The sequence below is a fragment of the Pagrus major genome, chromosome 17, assembly GCF_040436345.1.
Source record: "Pagrus major chromosome 17, Pma_NU_1.0".
NCBI lineage: Eukaryota > Metazoa > Chordata > Actinopteri > Spariformes > Sparidae > Pagrus > Pagrus major.
The window spans coordinates 12162422-12184622 of NC_133231.1; the positions used below are offsets into that span (position 1 = coordinate 12162422).

General features: G+C 41.4%; 1 protein-coding gene across 1 annotated transcript; it reads left to right on the forward strand.

The window, feature by feature from the left end:
• The first annotated feature begins 257 nt into the window (after positions 1–257).
• Positions 258–6759, forward strand: irx4a (iroquois homeobox 4a). Its single transcript, XM_073486086.1, has 6 exons — positions 258–302; positions 1216–1467; positions 2378–2484; positions 4611–4921; positions 5933–5935; positions 6035–6759. The coding sequence occupies exons 1-6, from the start codon at positions 258–260 to the stop codon at positions 6757–6759; spliced, it is 1443 nt and encodes a 480-aa protein (XP_073342187.1).
• The last annotated feature ends 15442 nt before the right edge of the window (positions 6760–22201 follow it).

Here is a 22201-nt window from a genome sequence, read left to right on the forward strand (position 1 = left end):
TTAAAAAGAAAAAGGAGAAAAAAAAGGAGCGCTGGAAGATTTTCCTCCTTTCTTTTTTTTTATTTTTTTCCCGTTGAAAGGCGCTTGAGTGGGGGGCATTTTACACAAATTAAACATGCTACTCTGCTTCGCCCTATAAGCATCCTAGGAGCCTGTGCTTACCAATCAATTGGTACAGTCAAACAGAGCCGCAGCCTGCGTTAGAGTGGAGACCTTCAGTCTCGCTTTATTTCTGGATATTGGGGGACCTCTCTACCATGTCATATCCACAATTTGGATATCCCTACTCGTCTGCTCCACAAGTAAGTTCTACGCAAACTACCTCTGTTCATTTAATGTGCTGTTTTGGTGTTTTTGATGTTGCAGCGATTGATTATCTCATCGATCCTTTTTTACGCGTTTTTGGCCAAGAATCAGAGAAGCTGTCACGGTGCTTTCTGGTATCGAGGAAGGTGTTGCGTTACAGCCAGTGATACCTGTGTTCCTGCAGCGATAGAAAAAGGGGGTAAGACGAGGATAACCAAAAAAAAAAAAAAAACACACAGCGAGACCCCCTCGACCTCCCGTTCACTGATTTCTGCGAGATAATAGCCGCTCTGTAATGTCAACCATATGTTTATCTGCGCCGGAACACACATGCCAACTTGTTCTGCACACGCTGTGTGTGTTTTGCGCCATAACACAGCTGCTGCTTCGCTTTGGCTTTGAGCCATAAAAAATCATTTGGGCATTACTTTGGGTATTACTGGGCGATGTTGGGAAATCATGTTGTATCTGTTTGTAACGCACAAGCCTCGTTTGGAGCAGAGCTAACATACGGATCTTTTTTTTTTTTTTTTGGACACGTTTTACGCGCACGCATGACACATCATTCATCATCTGATATCAGTCTTTACGAGTCGTTTCATGTTTGGATTTTTTGTTGTTTTTTTTTGTTTTTTTAAATGACACTGAAAAAATGTGCGAATGAGGGTGAGTTTAGTTTTAAAAAGAAGCTGAAATCGTTTATTGTCAAAAAAACTTAGATCGTGTTTAATTTTGCGGACACGTAAACAAGACAATTTCTCTTTCAAATAATACAAAAAAGTTATGAAGTAACTTCGGCATCAGAGTGCTCGAGATCAATATTTGATTTTGTTTTTTTTAAAATGCAGAATCAAATAAATCACACCGATAACTTCTCTAAACACAAATTCTCTCTCGGTCTCCACCCAGTTCCTGATGACAACCAACTCTCTGACCACTTGCTGCGAGTCCACCGGCAGATCCATAGCCGACTCCGGAGTAGCGGCGTCCGGGCAGACACCAGTCTACTGTCCCGTGTACGAGAGCCGGCTGCTGGCCACGGCGAGGCACGAACTCAGCTCGGCCGCCGCGCTGGGCGTGTACGGCAGCCCCTACACCGGCGGCCAAGGCTATGGGAATTACGTTACATACGGCACGGACGCCTCGGCTTTCTACTCGCTGGTAAGCCCCCTTTCATCTGATCCCTCTTGGCATTGATTAATGGAGCCGCAGGGTGCTGAGGCTGGAGCCAGGCGCGCCTCTCCTCGTCTATATGCTGTGAAAAATAAAAAAATACCTGCCTTTTTACTGTATGTGTGATTTATCCTCATATCACCCAACTTGTCTTTTGTGATAGAAAAAGACTTTGAGCAAAGCAGAGACAGGCTCACTCTGTTCTGAGACAAATCATTCTGTTAAAAAGCCAACTCATTCTGCAAATGTAGAGAAGCTGCTTCTGGTTTACACTGGAAACAAGCTGATTTGTGCAAACTTTGAGGACTCGTTTTATAAAAGCATACACATGTTGAAGAAAAAGCGTTTTGTATTTTTTTAAATGTATCATGGTCAGAAATGTTTTATTAACATGGGCCTGTAAAGTCCAACAATGTTGTTTGTTCCAGTAATTTTAGAGTTGAAATACATTAAGTGCTTATATTTATAATAAAAAAAGGACTTCTAAAGAAGAGCTGAATGCTTTTTTAACTGATCATTTTTTTCCTATAATAATTAAACCAGGAAACCCTCCTGTAGCCATGTATTCATGTTGATGTTTTTGAAGTTTTATTTTGAAAGTCTTGTCATTTTAATTTGGTATCATGGTACTATGAAGTTTTCAAGTGTTTCTTTTTGCAGAAGCGTATTTCATGATGTGTTAAATTCTGATTTACTGCACAAGTAACCATGGCCACCTTCTTCTTCTTCTTCTTCTTCTTCTTCTTCTTCTTCTTTTTCTTAATTCTTCCTTGCAACTTTTAAATACAACCAATAGAAATGTCTATAATTTTTTCAGCTCCCAGTGAGTGATGTCACATACTAAAAGCTGATTTCCTATATCACTCTTTAAAACTCTTGTCTTTATGTATGACTGCAGGGCACATTCGATACTAAAGATGCCACAGCTTCTGCGCATGCGGGAATAACCCAGGCAACAGCCTACTACCCATATGATCCTACCCTGGGACAGTATCAGTATGACAGGTATGTTGTCTCTGTCATAATGTGTCTTCTTCATTTTTGTAATGTAAGGAAGCATGATTATCAGTGCAAACGTCAAAGTAAACTTTATGTGTGGTACGATACATGTTGCACAGGATGGAAAAGTGTTGCCTCAGACCTTTATTTAGCTGTTAAGTTCACTGTCACACAGCTTTGAAGGCTTAATCGGCTGCTCTAAGCGGCTAAATCAGGATGTAATCAACATTTAGACAAACAGTAACGCTCAAAGTATCGCTGGTTCACTCCCCAGCATTAAATCAATCATTCCCCGAGAGGTCAAGGCCATTCTCATCACGTCGGGCAACACCGGGTGATCACCTTCATCTCATGACACATTTCTCTCCTGATGAGGTGATGTGCTTCAGAGGACCCATGCCCCTTTCAGAGAGACACGAGGCCTCTCCAGCGCTGTGACGAGCATGTCTGCCATAGCGAAAGGTCTTCCCAATAATGAGACGACATCCGAAAAATCAAGTCTGTGACGTGGTGAAAATGTAGGGAGTGAGTGATAGCTATACCGGTTTCTGTTAGCTGTCACAGAACTGCACAGGATAGCACAAAAAAACACTCTCGCTTTCGTAGTATCGTGTGTTAATTGATCAGCAAAGTGTCTTATTGATCAGCTTTATAGCAAAATGAGAGCTCACATCGCTCGGATTCTTATACCAATCACTGTAAGAGTGCAAAGAGTGTCAGCAGGAACGTTAATACCACATGCACATGCAGCAAAAGGCCCAAGTCGAAGGCAAAACAGAATTAGTGGCACTCAGAAAAACAAGCAGGCCTACAGCAGCACGGCTCTGTCTGCGCCCGTCTTTCACCTGAGGGCTCATCATTACACTCAATAAAGCAATTTTACAGTCTATTTTATCTGCGAGGGAACAACACGGGCTATGGAAAAGGTGGAGTGCTGCTCCTCGTTCTCCTTTTGATTCCCTTAGCAGTGCTTGACCTGCACTAAGCTATACGGAGCAATAAAGGCCTCATAAAAGCCTCCCCTGAGAGGACTTTTACAGCTCACTGCTGACTGAAAATCAACACTGTGCATTTTAAATGTAGGCCTACGGTGGGAGAGGTTAGGGAAGGAGTCTTGTGGTTTCAATACACGGATACAGGCAAATATGGTCCAAGTACACTTGGCATTATGACTGGTAAAATATTTCTAGGATAAATTTGCATATTTCCAAAAGATTTACTTTGGATACCAGTGAAGGTGCTACGGAGGAATTGTTGGTGGGGTCTCAGGTAGGATATGTGTGACAAGGTGACCCTGCCTTCCATCTTATACAGTATGCTGCGCGTAATCCAAGCATCAGCATTGTATAAAGTACCCAAAAGTCATACTTGAGTAAAAGAAAAGATGTCATGTTAAATATTACTTTGGTAAAAGTGAAAGTCACCAGTACTTGAGTAAAAGTCTTAAAGTATCTGATATGAGATGTACCTGAGTATTAAAAGTCATTTTCTGGCAATAATTGTACTTGAGTATCAAAAGTAAAAATAAAAGTCAATTAAACATACGTTTACATGTAAGTATTTACTGCATACTCAGTGTTGAGTGGCGTTATTATCAGATCTGATATTCAGTATTTTTTTGATTATCAGAATCTTTTTTTTTTTTTAAATCTGATTGCGGAGAAAATTGCGGACCTAAATTATCAAGTAAATATAGTAGAGTAAAAAGTATAACATTTTTTGAAAGTATAAAGCAGTATAAAAATTAAAATACTCAAGAGTTAAGTACAAGTACCTCAAAGTCGTACAAAGTACATGTACTTAGTTACATTCCATCACTGTTTAGCACATTCAGTGCTTCTGTACCTGCCTCTCACCTGTACTTTCTAAATGATGTCTTTTAAGTGACATCTTTTTTTTATTTCCAGTTTTTCACACCATTCCAGCAGCAGGGTTTATCTGTAGGACTGTCAGGCTTACAGAGCATGTGATGCATAATTTCAAGAGGATTACAGGAAGCAGATGGCTCTGTCATGCATTCCAGGAGAGAAACTGCCAGGGCAACACATTAGAAAATTGTCATGCAACAAGCATCCTCTATCATTGTGTTTACCCTCTTGTTACCACCCTGCTCGTGTTGTCCTCATTAACAGATATGGTTCCATGGACGGGGGAACGAGGCGGAAGAACGCCACGCGCGAGACGACCAGCACGCTGAAGGCCTGGCTGCAGGAGCACAGGAAGAACCCGTATCCGACCAAAGGGGAGAAGATCATGCTGGCCATCATCACCAAGATGACCCTGACGCAGGTGTCCACCTGGTTCGCCAACGCCAGGAGGAGGCTCAAGAAGGAGAACAAGATGACATGGCCGCCGAGGAACAAGGGCTCAGAGGAGAAGAGATATGACGACGATGAGGACGGGTCGCAGGAGGAGCAGATAAAAAGCGAGAACAATGAGGATGGTTAGTGTCACAGGGCCTCGTTGCACTGCATGATTAAAGACAAACGTTGAAGGTTTTTGCAGGATTTGTTTGGCAGCACACAACAGAAAAACTGGTGACATCTCTTAAAAATGTTGTTGTTGACATCAGTATCATAAAGCGGCAAAAAAACTTGTAAAAAGACAGTTTTAGCAACTACGTCTTATTTTATCACTCTCACAATGATTCAAGTTTCATCAGGATGAATGAAAAAAAAATTACTAAGGAACTCAGAGGACAACAACCACGATCGCACTCCTGTTCAGGAGCGTTCACTGCTACCACACATGTTGAAAACTTATTTTCTTTTCATCTGACTCACTATGAGGTGATGTTCACCACACTGACATTTTTTTTCTTCTGTACAAAAATGTACATCAGAATAAGATTTGACAGAATTAACAAATCAGCGTACCACACTGGATTCTCTCAGATCCTGTCACTCTTACATATTATTTCTCTAACGTGTCATTTTAACAATAACTGTATTTCTGTGCTGCTGTTATTATTGATCAAAACTGTGTCATATAAAAAGAAACAAAGAACAAGGAGGCCTTAGAATGTATTTAGTTTGACATTTTATTCTTGTTATTTATCATTTATTTGTATTTTTAAACATTAAACTTGTCATCAGCATCATCTGTTTCCATTTGAGTTTGATCATCATATCAGACTTTAAGCTGTAGAGTACCATCAGACAGGCCTCACTCCAGATATAATGGAGGGCCGAAGCACTTGAACTAAGTTCAGGTTCCTTTTTAATGGTGATGTTGTGTTGATCAAGACTTTACACAGCTGATAGGCCTGAATTAATTTAGTTGATGATTTCAGTAGTTGATAAAGTCTGTCAGATGAAACTTGATTAATGATCAAAGTGATTCTTTTATTTTATTTCATTTTTCTTGTTCAGTTTTCTTCTCATGTTATCAGCTGGAGGTTTCATTTATCAGGGTGTAATCATGAACAAATGCAATTTCCCCCATTGTGTGACAGCAGGTTGAACACTTCCACAGTGATTGTCCAGGAAGCCTTTATCAGATCTGTGCCACCAGAATCTCTCTCTGACATGTCTCCTCTCTCCTCTCCTCTTCCCAGAGACCAGGAGTCGGCCCGATAAGGACCTCCAGCTGAGCGACCTGGACGATTTCGACACGCTGGAGTCCGAGAGCTCGGAGTGCGAGCTGAAGCACCGGTACCACATGAACACGCACATGACGACGACGGGCGACCTCCCCGGCGATCACCTCATCAAGGACACGTCTCTGAAAATCTCCATCCCTGTTTCTCTGGGAGGGGAGCAGGACTTGAGCAAAAGTTGCCTCAAAACGAGCCCGGAGGACTTCCAGGCGGACAGCAGACAGCAGGTGAAGGCGTGCTACAACCAGCAGCAGCAGCAGCAGCAGCAGGGACACCAGATATTAGACGGCAAACCTCGCATCTGGTCTTTGGCCCAAACTGCGACGTCCCTGAACCAGACTGAGTACCCGTCCTGTATGCTGAGGTGCCAGCCGCCGCCGCCGCCCTCCTCCCTCAGCCCATCCCCCGCCGCTACCTCACCCGTGACCGGCCTGGACAACAGGCAGGACTCGCCGGTCACGACCCTGAGAAACTGGGTGGACGGGGTTTTCCACGACCCCTTGTTCAGGCACAGCACTTTGAGCCAGGCTCTGACCAACACCACCGTCTCTTGGACCGCGAACACCAAAGGCGCCATCCTGGAGGCCGAGAGGAGCTCGGCGGCCTTGCAGCAGCACCACGACTCCTCCAAAGACAGTGCCATGAGCTTCCCCAAAAGTATCAACAAACTCTTCTGCTCCTAACGAAACCAAATGAGAGAGGGACTTTTTGTGACTGGCTGACTGACTGAAAGTCGGCTGAGGAGAGAAAAAAAAAAAAAAAAAGCCTATTTGGTCTCCATGCCTCCCTCATTATGTTTTATTCGTTTTATTTTGAAAGCAATGGTATCTATATACTGTTACATTGGCGTCACACGAGGACGAGGAGTGGATATCTCCGGATCCGTTTGGCTCATTTGCTTTTAACGCACGCACAAAACTTATCGAAATGTATAACTAAAAGTTTACATCCTTTCTGAGGGGGGGCAAAAAAAATAGGCCTATGGTTTACATGATTATTTCTTTTTGCCTTTCTTTTTTTCTTCTTCTTTTTCTTTAATATGCGCATGCAAATGTAAATTGAATATTATTTAGGTCTCAGCAGTTGAGTATCACTATTAAAAGAGACAAACAAACAAACAAACAAAAAAAAAATATCTCACAAATGCACAGCTCTCGTTGGCTCTCGAGAGCGTCTCAACTTTGTTTCACTGAAAATAAAAGCAGTCGGTTTCTGAAGAAGCGCTTTGAGAGTTTGCTGTCCATGGTGCTGAAACACGTCCCGGGGCCCCTCGACCCTGCAGCCACGATCTTTCTTATTAAAGTTAAAACACCACAAACAGCTGACACACGGGGCCTTCTGAGCAGAGAAGACACAGTTGTTAAATAAAGCAGCTCTTAACCCATTAATACAACCCAACACCTCCCTCCGCCCTGTGTTATTCTTCAGCAAAAACATCCACTCTCGTTTAGTGACAGCGAGAAAATGAGGCTGCTCTCCCCTCCAGACAGACAGAACAATATCAGTATCCAAGATCTGCCTCATTAATTCCCTCTAAACAGGCCGTAATTGGGATGTTCACAGTCATATTTCATGTCGGCCTATTGATCCTCCTCCTCCTCCTCCTCCTCTCTCTCTCTCTCTCTCTCTCTCTCTCTCTCTGTCTCCGCTCACTGATAATATTATCGAAACATCTCAACAGCGTCCATGATGCAGCTGTCAGAGGGGGTAAGTTATTCGTCCATACGTCCGGTAATGGGTTCAAGCACGGGGACTGGAGGAGAGGAGGGGAGGGGAGGGGCTCCCACACTGCGAAATCATTTGGAGGCCGAGGAGTATCTCGTATTGACACTAACCCCTCAATTTCCTCGAGAGAAAAAAACAGGCTGGATGCTGATGAAAAAAAAAGAAGAAGAAAAAAGAAGAAGAAGAAGTGAGAGAAAGAGAGAGGGAGATGGAGAGAGAGAGAGAGAGAGAGAGAGAGAGAGAGAGAGAGGCACTCACGTCGTCTAAAAGTGAAAAGGGCAAAGGAACTCGAATTAGTTGTTGTAGATAAAAGGGCAAAAAGAAAAGGAGTCAAGGGTACTTGACAGTAATGGCGAAAGTGGAGCTCTCAGGGGACTCAGTCTGTCCTGTGAGAGGAGGGAGAGGAGGGGGGGCCGGTGATGAATTTTAATGGGAAAAGCATCCCACCCCCCTCTCTCTTCTCTTCTCTCTTGCAAGAAAGTGCAACGGTGGACAAAAGGGATTTTCTATAAATCGGGAGTCGGGATGTGTGTGTGTGTGTGTGTGTTTTATTTGCAGCAAAGTTGGAGGGAAAGTGTGAGATGTCTGACAGGTGCGCTGAGGGTTAATGGCCACTCATCTCCACATGTTTATTAGCCCACCTGCACAAAGAAAACTGTATTTAATCTTCACGGCTGCTGATAGAAAAAAAAAAAAAAAATTAGGCCAGAGTTAAAAGTCCCCGCAGATAAGACAATACAGCCCGCGACGTTTAATTAATTTAGCATGAAGACAGATTTTTTAAATTTTTTTTATTAGACCTCAGAACCAAGTGGCTTTTTATTTGAGAGAGAGGACACATCCAGAGAGAGAGAGAGAGAGAGAGAGAGAGGGGGCAGCTATAACTAAATCATTCAGCCGTGGCGAATACGAACACACAGAGGGAGCGAGATGGTAAATTAACAGGAGCTTTTTACATAGAGACCAAATAAAACTGTAATCAGCGACGCGTTACTTTTCATTAAGCCGGCCTGACAGCAGCATATTCAGCCACCGCTCCCGACGCGCAGGAGCGGGAGGGTCCGGGGCTCCAATAAACTGCTCTCACACCGAAAGTCATAAGATAATTCCTTAAGCTCCATTAACAACTCTTAGCCGCAGGAAATGGGCTCCCCCTGAAAACATCTCCAAATCTAAAAGCTTTATCGACCTGGCAAACCTCAGCTGATGGCTTCTCCTCTCTCTCCCCCTCTCCCCCTCTCCACCTCTCTCTCTCTCTGTCTCTCTCCCTCTCTCCCCCCCCCCCTCCTCCCCCCTTTTTTTCAACTTAAGGGACAGAAACGTCCAACTGAGGTAATAGACTTTGACACAACACATTAAATGGGAAATGAGAAAAGGGAGAAGAAAGGGCACTCTTAAACGCCTTTTAAACGTTACCAATTAGAGGTTTAAAACTTGAATAAGATGTAGGCCTTTGGCATATGCCTGACTGATGGGACATTTAACTTGAATACCTTCCCCAGCTTGGTAAAAGCAGCACGTAAGAGCGAGCGCAGTGTGAGGCAGCTGAGGGATTCATGCGAAAAGCTTTATCTCACAAGTCCTGGGATACATGATCGTCTTGAGATAAGTTTTTCTTCTCACAGTGGCTCAAATGATCTCCTGAAAGTTCACCCTTTCTTCCCCGTCTTTAAAGGGGCGCTGTGTGGTTTTGCAGAGGAAATACAAACACAGGATTTTAAGATTTACAATGTTAATGAGGTAATACAGTTGTCCGTAACTGAATAAACAAGTTGTTCTAGGAGGAAAAAAAAGGTCCCCAGAACACTGTTTGAAGCTAGAAAGGTGGCAGGGTCCGCCACATATAAACAAAGTGAAACAGTATGAAACTGTGTTGTCCTTTAAGGCCAGTTTGTTTATTCAGTCATGAAAACAAAGAGAGTTTAAGAGGCATAAAATAAATAATCTTGCTCTTCTGATTCAAACTTCTTCCCCCAAAAACTACATACTGCACCTTTAAACAAACATCCTGTCAGTGGTCGAAGGCCCACAAAAGCTGGACAATCAGCAGCATGGAGCTTCCCCCAGAGAGGCAGGCTGGGTCAGGTTAATACCACTGTGACCCTGAGCCATAAATATATTTACACATCATTACACATCAACATACACACACTCTCACACACACACGAGCGCAGAAGAATCCCATTCAAACGCTCGCCGCACACACACACACACACCGGCCTTAATTGAATATTTAATCTATTCATTGACTAACATTAATATGGTGAGAATAGCGGTAATGTGATCAAAGCTTAAATGAAAATATGAAGCATGACCTCACACAAAGAGCAGCGTCGGGGGGGACCACACACACACACACACACACACACACACACAGAGAGAGGCAGAAGGCACGGTGCTGTTATGGCCTCCCCTTTCAAGAATCAATGCAATGGCCTTTTATTCCAATTAAAATGAAGCACATTATTATTAGAAAATATACATTCTCGGCCCACGATAAACAAAACAGCCTGTAGCTGTGTAATCATATCATTTCAAAAACTTTTTTTTTTTTTTTTTCAGAGGATTAAATTATACCTAAATGTCAGCTGATGTGAATGCTTGGCATGGCTGATCTTAGCAAATGAATATATTGATATAATACAGAGTATCACACAGAGTAGATCGGTCGAGGAGTTTTAAGCGTGGAGCACTTTGGACGCTTTGAGTTAGATTTTGGATTTTCCATGTTTCTGACGGGTGAAAGTTCTTATCATCATTCACCACAGCTGTCAGGACGAGGTGTAGAATATAACCCCTCTACTTTAAAACCCAAAGTGCCCCCTCTTATTCTTGAAGTCCGTGTGTGTGTGATCATGTGTGTATTTGTGGCTGTGTTCAGAGCCCAGCTGCCAAAGGGACATGTCCAGGATGTGCCTTTAGGCCCCAGTGACTGGCCTCTATCAGGCCTCTATCATCACCTCCCTGCAGTGGTCCTGCAGGTCAAGAGGTTTTAGCCTGAGGGGCAGCGCTTTTCAGCATCTCAGACGTCTTCAGTCTGACTGACTGAACTCTGAGTGTTTGTAATATATGCTATCCATATCAACTAGGCTTACTATTTTCCTTATTATATACTTCTACTTTCTTTGATAAAAACACAATAAAATGTAAAAAAAAAATGCTTCTTAAAGAACTCATTATAAGGCCAATTGAATATAAGGTGTAGAGAGATTTCCAAAATAAGAGTTTGGCTTACTTGGTTACCTTACTATGCCTACCAGTGGTTGTTGTCGGCCAAAAAAAGGTCCAGGATGGTAGTCTCACACCCTCTTAAGGTCAGAGGAAAGATCAAGAGGGTCTAACCGTGGGTCATCAAAGCACACTTCAACTCTGTCAGACAACTTAGAGCTCAGTTAATCCCACCGCCACATAACTGAGATTCTATAAGGAGGCATCTGAGCTGGTTGCTGTCTGTTTATTATGAGGCTGAATAGTGATTTTTTATTTATAGCCTGGTATAATCTCAGCATATTAGTTATCTAACATGACAGTAGTAGCACACTTGTCCATAAAAAATTGGGTATTTAGGCAATTTGACGCAATTCAAAACACGGAGGTGGAGGAAGTTTTCTGATCCTTAACAAAAGTAAATTTACTAATGCACGGTAGAAATATTTGGCAACAAGTGACAGTCCTGCTTTGAAAATGTTACTTAAGTAAAAGTATGTAAGTAATCAGGAATATGTACTTTAAGTATTAAAAGTACTCGATGCAGGAAAAAAAAAAGAGTTGGTGGTGTAGTAGTTTGAGGTGGAGCTCATTTTGAACTATTTTGTACAGGATTATTTTCATTAAGGATTAATCTGCTGATGATTTTCTCTATCAATTCTGAAAGTACAATTAAATAAAGTAACACTTTCACAATGCTCTTTATGTCCAACCAACAGTCCAGACCTCAACATCATTAAATAAGCATTCTATATATCAAAAATATTATACAGGAAAAGCAGCAAGTCTTTTTTTGGAGCTGGACACATCAAACGTTTTAACATCGACTTCGTCAATTATTAAAATAGGCAATTAATTTTATGTTTGTCGACTAATTGCTTAAGTGACTAATCGTTCAGTTCTGATCAGTAGTTTAATTTATTAGAAAACATCATACTGATAAGCTCTCCATGTTTTTTGTACTCTTTTAAAGTAACTAAAGCTGTCAGATAAATGTAGTAAAGTAAAATAAACTAGAAAGAAGGATGAAAAGAAAATACTGAAGTAAAGTAAAAGAACCTGAACTTTGTACTGAAGTAGAGTACTTCAAGGTCCACTCTGTAAGAAAGTTGATATCTGAGTCTCATTTCCAACTCATCAAATAATGACGTATGGGATGGTGGCCGACCACAGTCAGCATTTGATTTGATTGTGTTGGAAATGAGACTCAAAAATCAATTTTCTTACAAGTAAGTGTACTTTGTTATATTCTACTACTGGACGAACTTGTAAACTTGTTATTTTCTAATAGGCTTATGGGTCAGCAATACATCGTCGAGCAAGTATTCAAAGATGAAAAGCATATATCCACATTTCTGTGGGGATGATGTACCTGTCTGGTTGAAGCAGTATTGCTGAGTCAGATGTATGTCTACTACAGCGCTGCGTCTTCTAGTCATAATGTTTTTTTTTACTGTGTTTACATAGCAAAGTGCAGCATCTGTGAAATTTAACTAAAACTTATGTCTATAGTCAGCTGTGCTTGAGTAAGGCGTAGGTATAGTTACACACAAGAAAAACCACAGAAAATGAGTTGGACATTGTTTTTTCATCTACAGTACGGCTAAAGCCATGTAGAAGTAATTGCTAAAGGTCAAAAGAGACTGTGTTTTACCAACACATTTGTGTTTATCATTCAGGACAGATCAATACAATATTGTTGTTTTAAAGAACAAAAGCCAGGGGAGACTTAACACTGACCTTTGCTTCCATTTTCCATTGTGTTCAGGAGGTCCAACGAAACATACAAATGAGGCCCTCAGGTTTCTCTGGATATAAAAGGTTTCTTACAGTGCTGGGTGGGTGTTTAACTGAGGAAAGTATTGGAGATTTTTCTTGTACAATAAATCACCTTTAAAAATCACTTAGGAGAAATGTGCTGCAGTCTTTTTCTCCATTGTGCCGGGCTGTTGTTGTTCCAGACTCTCCAGAAAAGTTAGGAGACCTGAGTAACAGACGTGAATCTCTAAAATTTTAACATCCACAAACGAGAAAGTCTATGGAAAAGCTTATTATAAAAATAAGAAAAAAAAAACAATCTGTTACCTAAACATAACCTTTGTATGCTCATCCTTCACCCTGGCTTCCTCAAGCCCACACGTCACTCTCTCTGTACATATAAAAGGTTTGTTTTAGGGCAACAAAAACTCAACAACAATGAATGACAACACAATTATAAATATTATATTCCCTTTTTATAACGCTCCAATTCTGCCCCTATACCCCCCAAACCCCTACCCACTGAACCTTTAACTTAATTATACAAAATCAACAAGTCAAACATAGTAATAACACAATATCAGGCCTGTTAACTAGTTATGATGTGCATGATGCTGCAGAGTCTCGCTATTCCCCATCAGCCATAACAGGTTTGTCCAGCTGCACGGTTGCTGATAATTATTGTTGCTGCTTGTCTGATCATGTGCTTTGATGCAAATGAGTTTGCTCAGTGGTGGCAGTGGTTTAACAGTTTGCTCTTATGCAAATTGAAATTAAATTCAGCCAACATTTATGTTTCAGCATGACTGTACTCACACAAGCACAGCAAACAACTGTAGAACTGAACTCTTCTTGATCGTTGGCTTCAGTATAGGTATGTGAACCGAGGCACTGTGCTGTAACTGGTGGCTTAAGTATGAACACTTGTCAGAAGTCCTGCCCAGTATCCTATAAATTACATTCATATTGGATCACACTGCACCTCACTGATTATTGTCTGTTGCCAACGTGTAATGGTGTGGAGGTTGGGGTGCTAGAAAGTTCATGCCCTGTCACGGACCTCCAGATACTGTTCGCCTTTTTCTCAAGCCTAACCATAATCTTTTACTTAACCAAAGTTTCAGTGGCCTAATCTTAGTCCTATAGTATGCACCAAAACTGCAATCTTTCCCTAACCTTAACCATACCAGAGAAGCCTGACTCTGAACATGACTGATGGTTATGCTAAATTATCCATTACCGACATTCTTGTCTGGTGACTGGGTTGCTGCCCGGCAGTCAAGACGTTTTTCAGGGCAACCGAAAAAGAAATAAAAATAATCTAATCACCAGAAAAAATGTTGGCAATGTACGTTACTGCAAACCACAGACATGTTGAACCTTAGTGTTTGATATATTGTGCTTATGATCCGGTTAAGTTAAGGCACAAATCCCATGCGGTTTGGGTTCTGAAAAGATCATGTTTTGTCTTCCTTCTACCTCTACCTGGTATTGTTGCCACAAACACTGATTGAAATTGTCAAATCTCAGACAGTGGTCCCTTGTTATATATATATCCAGTGGTTTCAGGCTTGGAAATATTGGAACACCATCTCCAACGGTGGTCTCTTGTTATAAATATCCAGTGTAATCACACTTAAAATGTTGAAACACTGTCTCCAACAGAGGTCTCTAGTTAGAACTATCCAGTGGTTTCTTGCTTAAAAATTTGAAACAGTGGTCTCTTGCTTGGCAGCTCTTCTCGACCAGCTGTCAAGCCACCAACTCCCCCTTCACATCCTGAGATGAAAGTGAGCTCATATACATGTAACGTGAACATGATATGACACATACTGTAGAATATATTCATATGTGTATCAAACGTACAAATTTGAATGTATCTGTGATTTGCAGAAACGTAAAATGCCAAAATTATATTCTGGTGACGAGGCTGGGGAAAAAAAATACTTTTCACAGTTACTGTTTTTTTGTGCTTTAATGTCTAACAGTGCAGTGTCTTGTTATTCTGTGTTCCAATTAGTTTTTCAATAAATTATCTGTGGTCTTATATTTGTCTTGTTTTTGCATATGGAGGTTTTTCCCTTTAAGTACTGCTGTGACCTTTTCAGTCTCATTATAGGGAAAAGTTTCTGCATTGGCACTCTCATTATCTGAAAGTGGGGTATTGGTGTTGTCTGTCTCAGTGTGATGCAGAGAAATCATTGTTTTCAATGAAGAATGTTAACAGTCCTTTGAAAGCTATTTCTAGTGGTATCTCAGAAAGCCAATTTCTTTCTTGTTCTTCTCATTCTGCTGTATGACTTAGGTATAAACAAGTCAAAATTGAACTACTACTGAAATTAAATTCTTTTGTGAGGAAGGTATCTCATGCATCCTTTAGCTTGTCTGTTTGCACGTCTTTGCGGACATGAAGCACTGCTAGCAGATGTGCATAGGCATTTATTCTTCTGCAGTATTCTCTTCTGTTGCATATACAAAGCAAATGCAAAACATCACTGCACATGTTAAAGAAATTAGGCATTTGTATCAGAATTGAATCTGATGTTCAGGTCAAAGTCTGCAGCATGAACACAAGTGTAGCTTTGTGGTCATGAATGAAAACTAGTTGTTGCTATTATATTAACGCCTATAAAAACATTTAAAAATGTTATAGCTCTAATCCAACAATTTCTCTTGGATTGCCTTTCGACAGGAACCAGAATCTGAAAGCACAGTGTATGTGGTTCACTTTAAGGTGTTTTGCAGCAGTTAGAATGAAGGCAGAGAGGTTCCAAAATAGCACCTCTAACAAGTCCCGCAGAGAGAGGAAAAGAGACACCTTTGCGGGCCCGTTGCTCCTGGGCTACAACATGTAGTGTGACGACTCAGTAACTCCAACAGGTCGGCTTTAGACTATTTGGAGAGTTTTGAGAGACAGCCTGGCCAACTGTGAGGATGTGCTCTGACGCGCTAGGTGCTTCTCCATCTGCCACGCGTCTCAATCAAGCCTAATGTCCGCTCCCTGCCTCCTCTATCTTTACCCTTCACTCTCCCTCCTCTCTGCTTTTCTTCCGATCTCTCCTCTCCTCAGGTGGAAGAAGGGGGATTCATTTTCCCCTCTAAATTATGATGAGTCAGCCAAGCGATGTGCTTCCCACCTTTCTCAGAAATAACTGTTTGACTCAACCTACAAGCTGTACTTTCTCTTGACAATCCAGGGGGAGATGGGAGAGACAGCTTCTTTGTTCACAGGCTTGTAGCTGCACTGGACTGGTTGTGACTGAGTTTACAGTGTCCACAGGCTGTCAGGCTAACTGGGACTTTACGATGGACAAGGCTCCTGGTTTCCCATTGTGTGGAATATTTTGCAGACGTTTTCAATTTCAGTTTTCGTACCGTATTTGACAGGTGACATTTACCCACTTAAATGACTTCAGCACCAAAATGCATGGATTTCAATGTGAAAATAAAGTGTGTGTCAATGTTGTTGGTAATCCTACTGCAGAAATAACCAAAATGGACATTTCTGTGACTATAGTTTACATCACAAAGTGGTAGTTTGGTGTTAAGTGACACAAATGTAAGAAATAGCTTTATAAAAGAACATAACCACAGTTTTCCATGATGCCTTTTTTGAATAGTTGAATATCCTTAAAGTTGCAATATGTAAGAATTGGCCACCATAAATTCATACTCCCAACAAATAAGGGCAGCATATCACATGAATAATTGCTAACTGCTGCTAACTTTTTATATACATGGCTGTAGCTACCATTAGCTGGCCAGCTAGCCAGGCTACCTGGGAAGCGTTGGTGTTTACACCGCTAGCACAGGAGCAAGAGGTTTTCAGGCCTGGGGCTAGCTGGTTAGCATGCTAACTTCAGTAGATATCTCTTCAACACAATACACAGGTGTCTTTCTTTACAATCTGTTGAGAATGTTAGTTAATTTTCGAATGTTTTGAACTAAAATTCTTACATATTGAACCTTTAAACATCATTTACATCATATAATTCATTATATTTCTATATATATTATTTTTAATTGATTCACTTTGACATTAAGTCATAAAACTTTCCCATCATCTATGTAAGCCCACAGGTCTAAGGAAAGAAAAAAATCTGTAAAACTCAAGTCAGGGGTCGGCGGCGGAAGTCATTTCTTTTTTTCCTTGGTCTGGTCGAGGGGTGCTGAGGTTCACCCCCTGCATAAGCAGTATGTGGGACTGGTACAGTGGCTGCGGCTGACTGACCTGCCTGCTCATTAAGGCACTAGCGAGCCCATTTGGCCTGCTCCTGTAATGGGAGCCTGTACTGTGTCAGAAACACTTATTTGCTCCACAGCCATCACAGAACATTAACATTCACGACAGCCCGTCACATGGGGGAAGGTGAGGGGGGTCGGCAGGGTGTCTGAGAGGCTTTGCTCGCTGCCCCAGCCTGGTCGCGCACACACCCGCACACACATACAGGGCCTTCAGGCATTTCACACGCACGCAGACACAGTTCATACATGCGCATATACACAAACATAACACACCAACATAGCAGGCTCTTAGATAATATCTCTGACCACTTGAATGCACACACACACACACACATGCACTTACACTTTTTCATTCTCTTAACACGCCCTTCCGTCGATCACATGCTCTCTCTCACACACACACACACACACAGACACACGCAGACTTCAAAACCCGGCGTTCTCTCACACACTCTAGGAAACATGCAATCAGCCCTCTAAGTAAAGGTCACATTTGCAATGCAGGTGACTCAAGCAGAAGGCAGCAGGTAATTGGCTGACGGGACGGGGAGCGCTAATACCTCGTCTCTGAAAGATAATGTGATGGATGGGAAATGCTTGGCATCGGGGTAATTAGATGTGTTTGGAGGAGACTAGACCAGGCCAGGGCCTCCACTTATGGTGAGTGGAAGTAAAGAGGGAGGAGTGGGGGGGGGACAGTCAATGAGAGAGTGTCGGGTTGAGCAGCAAGGGGTCACGTGAGGCCTCCACTAAATTTAAGAGATCAGGGACAGAAACAGAGAAAGGAAGATAAAGTTAGCCTTAACATTATATGGGTTTTAAATATTGTTGCCTTGATATTCATATGCTGCCTCACCTCGGAACTAAGGATCAGCTGGAAATGAAATTAAGCACCACAGCAGGGGACACGGTGGCACAGTTTCACATGTGGCATTGCAGATCAAACAAGTGTTGCATGGCTTCTCTGAGCAAGCCTTTAACTGCAGAAACTGAAAGGGAAACAAATAATGTAACTGTGTAAGAATGAAGCAGAGAACTTGAAGGTGCTGTAAGTGATTTTTTTTTTTATTAAAACAAGTGTTAAATAACTATATTTTAATAGTAATCACTGTAATAGAGTATTTGTCTCTCCTCACCCTGCTCGTGCACTAAAAGAGAAGATACATTTTCTGGTATCCCTGCCCATGTTATCCAATCAGGACAGAGAACTCCATAAGGACGAGGTCCTGTCTGCTCATGAACACACAGAGAGCAGGATCCTCCTGGTTGCTGCTATGTCTCGCAATTGCCGCTTAAAGTGATGATGTAGAGAGGAGGTAGAGGATCGCTTAGTGCAAAACGGACAGGAAGTTAGCTAAAACAACGACAACAGAATGGGCTCGACATGAATTAGAAGTGGGTGGTACTTTAACTGGACATGGGCATGACCAACTGGAAGGTGTTGATTTAAGCCTGAAATGTATACGGGTTGATCAGAAGTTGCTGTATTTATTATTTGTTTGAAAAAACAAAAAAAGATACAGAACACACTTAGAATTGAGCTTTAGATCAATGTTGGTGGTCACAAGATCAAGACATTGAGCTAAAACTCCCCCCTGGTGCCCCCATGTGTGAAAAAATGCTGCAACAGTGCCCTCTTGGATGCCCCCATGGTAGACAAAAGATGTTAAAGTACCCTCTAGGGTGCCCTTTCAGTGCCCTTTTTACACGCTGGTGCCCCACCATATACAGCTGGTGCCCTTTTAATTTGTTTTTGCCCCTGCCCCTCGTACATCCTGAGTCCGCCACTGGCGTGAACCCCATGTACAGAGGCTGTGTCCTCACAGCAGTGACCCAGGGTTTGAATCCGACCTGTGGTCCCTTTGCTGCATGTCATCGCCTTTCTCTCTCGTCCCTTTCCTGTCAACTCTTCTGGCTATTCTGTCAATAAAGCCTATAATAATAATAATAATAATAATAATAATAATAATAATAATAATAATAATAATAATAATAACAATAAAAAGAAAATGGATAATGACACATTTTACTCGTATGATACTAAAGTACATTATTTGTACCAGAGACTATATTCAGCTGAGTACAACACTACAAGTATGAGTCAACCTTTCATTTTACTGTAAAACATGTTCATTTGTAAACTGTGCAATGGACAGCTGATATCAAGAAAATCAAATGTACTGCAGTTGAATTTTCCTGTGTGTGCGGTAGAAAAGCACACATACTGGAGGGAGAGAAAGGGTTCGCGAGGAAGGAGGGAAAAGATGAGTGCAAAGCGTTCTAATTGAAGTGGGCCAGCTGTGGTGGGGTGAAACCCTTTAAGACACATGCATTATTTACATAGTGTGTGTAGCTGTGCAGGCCCGCCTGTGTGTGTGTCTGTGTGAGACACCCTGTCTGCATCGCACCTCCTTTGGCGAAGGCATATATTCTATCACAGGGCATCCGAGTGGAAACAAAGACTCAGCCTTTCTTTGACTACACAGTCGGAGAGAGGAGGGTCGGAAATGGAAATATTGTCACTATTTCATAGTTATCCCAATCCTTCTACTGTCTTCTCTAATTTCCTCCTCTCCTCTCCTCTCCTCTCCTCTCCTCTCCTTTCCTCCCGTCCGGCAGGTTATTGCCTCTGTGTGCAAATAAGATTAGTAGGTTGTATTTTCTCAGGTCTCTGCATTGAAACAGTAAGCCTGGCTGTGTATATAATTAGAGAGAGATTATGGCAAGGCCACTGCCAACGACCACGGCCAACTGACATTTTGTGTGTGTGTGTGTGTGTGTATGTGTGTGTGTGTGTGTGTGTGTGTGTGTGTGTGAACTGGCTGCGGTTGTTGTGCAGTGGCCTCTCCGTAATCTCTGTGTAATTGTGAGCGAGCGTGTGTGTCTGTGTGTGTGTACAGGACCACAGGTGATGTTTGAAGAGTAGCAGAGCCAGGACCTCGGAAAGCAAAGTGCTGACAGTGTGACGTCTCTGAAAATGAATAAAATGTAAAGTTTTATACGGGCTGTAATTTACCAGCTGATAGGAGCTGTAGTACGGCTGATATAAAGAAACAATATGGCGTGAATTAAAGGCTTATTAGGGGTCCTTTACCATGATAATGTGCTTGTCAGTGCTTGCCCTTTGTTACTGCAGGCTTCGACTCTCAGTGTAAACATGCACCCCTGTGAACTTGGCAGATGTCTGCAGCCAATATCTATCCTCCTGACGAGCCGAGTGTTTGACTTTGACGCCATCGATATCCTGTTTATTCAGTCCGCATAGGAGTAATCACTTCAGTAAATGTGCAATATTTTGCAGGATTTATAGGTTTGTAGGTCACGACTGTTTTCAAACACACTTTGAATGGTGGAATATTTTGAATTTCAAACCATATTACCATGGAAATGGGGGGAAGAGGTGTGGTAATTTTAACAAAATGTCACTGCATTTAGTTGGCATGTATGTATTTATGTTGCCTTTATGTTATTTTCCAGAGTTCCACTTTCCATCTTCTTTGTATTATTTGAATGGAATTGAATTGGTGAATACATATTGACATTGATCTGTCTTTGGTAAAAAAAAAAAAAAAATAACAAAAAAAAAATACAAACAAAAATGACAGTATATACCATAAAAAAGGAAAGAAAGAAAAAAAGAAATAAAAGATTTCAGTAAATTAACATAACATGGTTTGTATCAATAAATGATTGGGGGAAAACAATATCTAGCTGTTTATTCACTTATATATTTATTTGTTTGTTTGTTTATTCATTTATTTACTTATTTATTTTCATGTGTTCTGAAAACTTACAGGCCATTTTATTTCAGCTTCAGCTCAGTCTGGAGTATGTTACCAAAGTAATGGGTCACTCACTTCTTCATCCATGTAGAAATTTTAACACCTGATTAAGTGTTTAATTCCAAAAGTAAGAATTTAAAGGTGTCATCAATCACATTCAGGCACTAAAGTGGTTGCCAGGTTTGTTGTGCTACCAAACATTGTTAACACTAGGTAGCAAATGTGGATGTTGCTACACTAGATAACCCTTATGTCGCTAACGCTAGCCAGTTAACGTTAGGGCAGGACGGTACGCTGTGCGCATACTGCAGAACTCGGCCATTTTTAAGGGTTTTTGTTTGTTTGTTTTTTTTTCACACAAACTGGCCCTTGATGCTGACGAAACACAGATAAACTATTGGCTCACAAACCTTGTCAGAATTCTTACACAAACATAAATGAAACAATCATTTTGGGTCAAACATTGAAAATTGATAAATTCCCAATCATAATGATGTTTTTAAGGAAAAGAGACGCTTTTATTCTCCAGCCTCTGTAGATGTTTTATTTTTTTAAAATGATTTGTCACCATAAATTTCTCCAGAACTCCAAAAACTCCAGAATTTGAACACTTTTCTTTCAACAAACACTCCGCAAAACCACCAACAGCAAACAATACCTTGTTTTCCATCTGCTTCCCATCACTCCATGTTGCCTGAAAGTTACTAAATAATAGAAGAATTATGGGTATTTTATTCAGCCATTTTTCACGCACAGTTTCACACAAATTTGCGCTCAGAGCGCTTTTCTAACTGACTGAAGAATCTTCACAGTGGTTCGCTGGTGCCTCCTCTAATAGACGCCTAACAGCTCCCCACTCTCACCTCCTGCAATTAGTTTTCATTGAATGCTATTGATTTCCACCCCCTTTCAATTACATACACAAAAGTCAACCACATAGATGTTTGTAGTCATTAGGAGCTACTCTTTGTGTCTTCTCCAATACTAATTATGTGTGGCTGCTGGTGTTTGTTATCCTCCGTGGATGAATGAAAAAAAAAAAAACTCTGAGAAGAAAAAAAAAAAAAAACATAGAATCACTACATGCACCAGTGGACATCTGGGGTCCTGTCGCGTGTGTGTACGTGTGTGTATGTGAGTGAGTGTCTGAGCGCATGGCTATCCTGCCACTGTGAAGCCTATGGAGAATACACCTAATGAAATAAATATGACTTGGATAAAGAAAAAAGTAGAAAGTGTTTGTCCCTCGGCACGTCTCTCTCAGAGTGTGTAATGTATTGTGTTTTCTATGTGGCCTGGCACTTCTCCTGCATTGTTAAAGGAATGTTCCCAGAAATGTCTTTGTTGTATTTAATTTTAGATAAATCCCCACAATAAATGGCTATTTCCTTTGAACAGAACTGAGGAT

What these genes read in the sequence shown, in the direction of transcription:
- irx4a (XM_073486086.1), top strand. Translation starts at nt 258, where the DNA reads ATGTCATATCCACAATTTGGATATCCCTACTCGTCTGCTCCACAA. An exon ending in CCTCGGCTTTCTACTCGCTG is followed by an intron (nt 1,468 to 2,377) that starts GTAAGCCCCCTT and finishes GTATGACTGCAG; the next exon opens with GGCACATTCGATACTAAAGA. An exon ending in GGACAGTATCAGTATGACAG is followed by an intron (nt 2,485 to 4,610) that starts GTATGTTGTCTC and finishes CCTCATTAACAG; the next exon opens with ATATGGTTCCATGGACGGGG.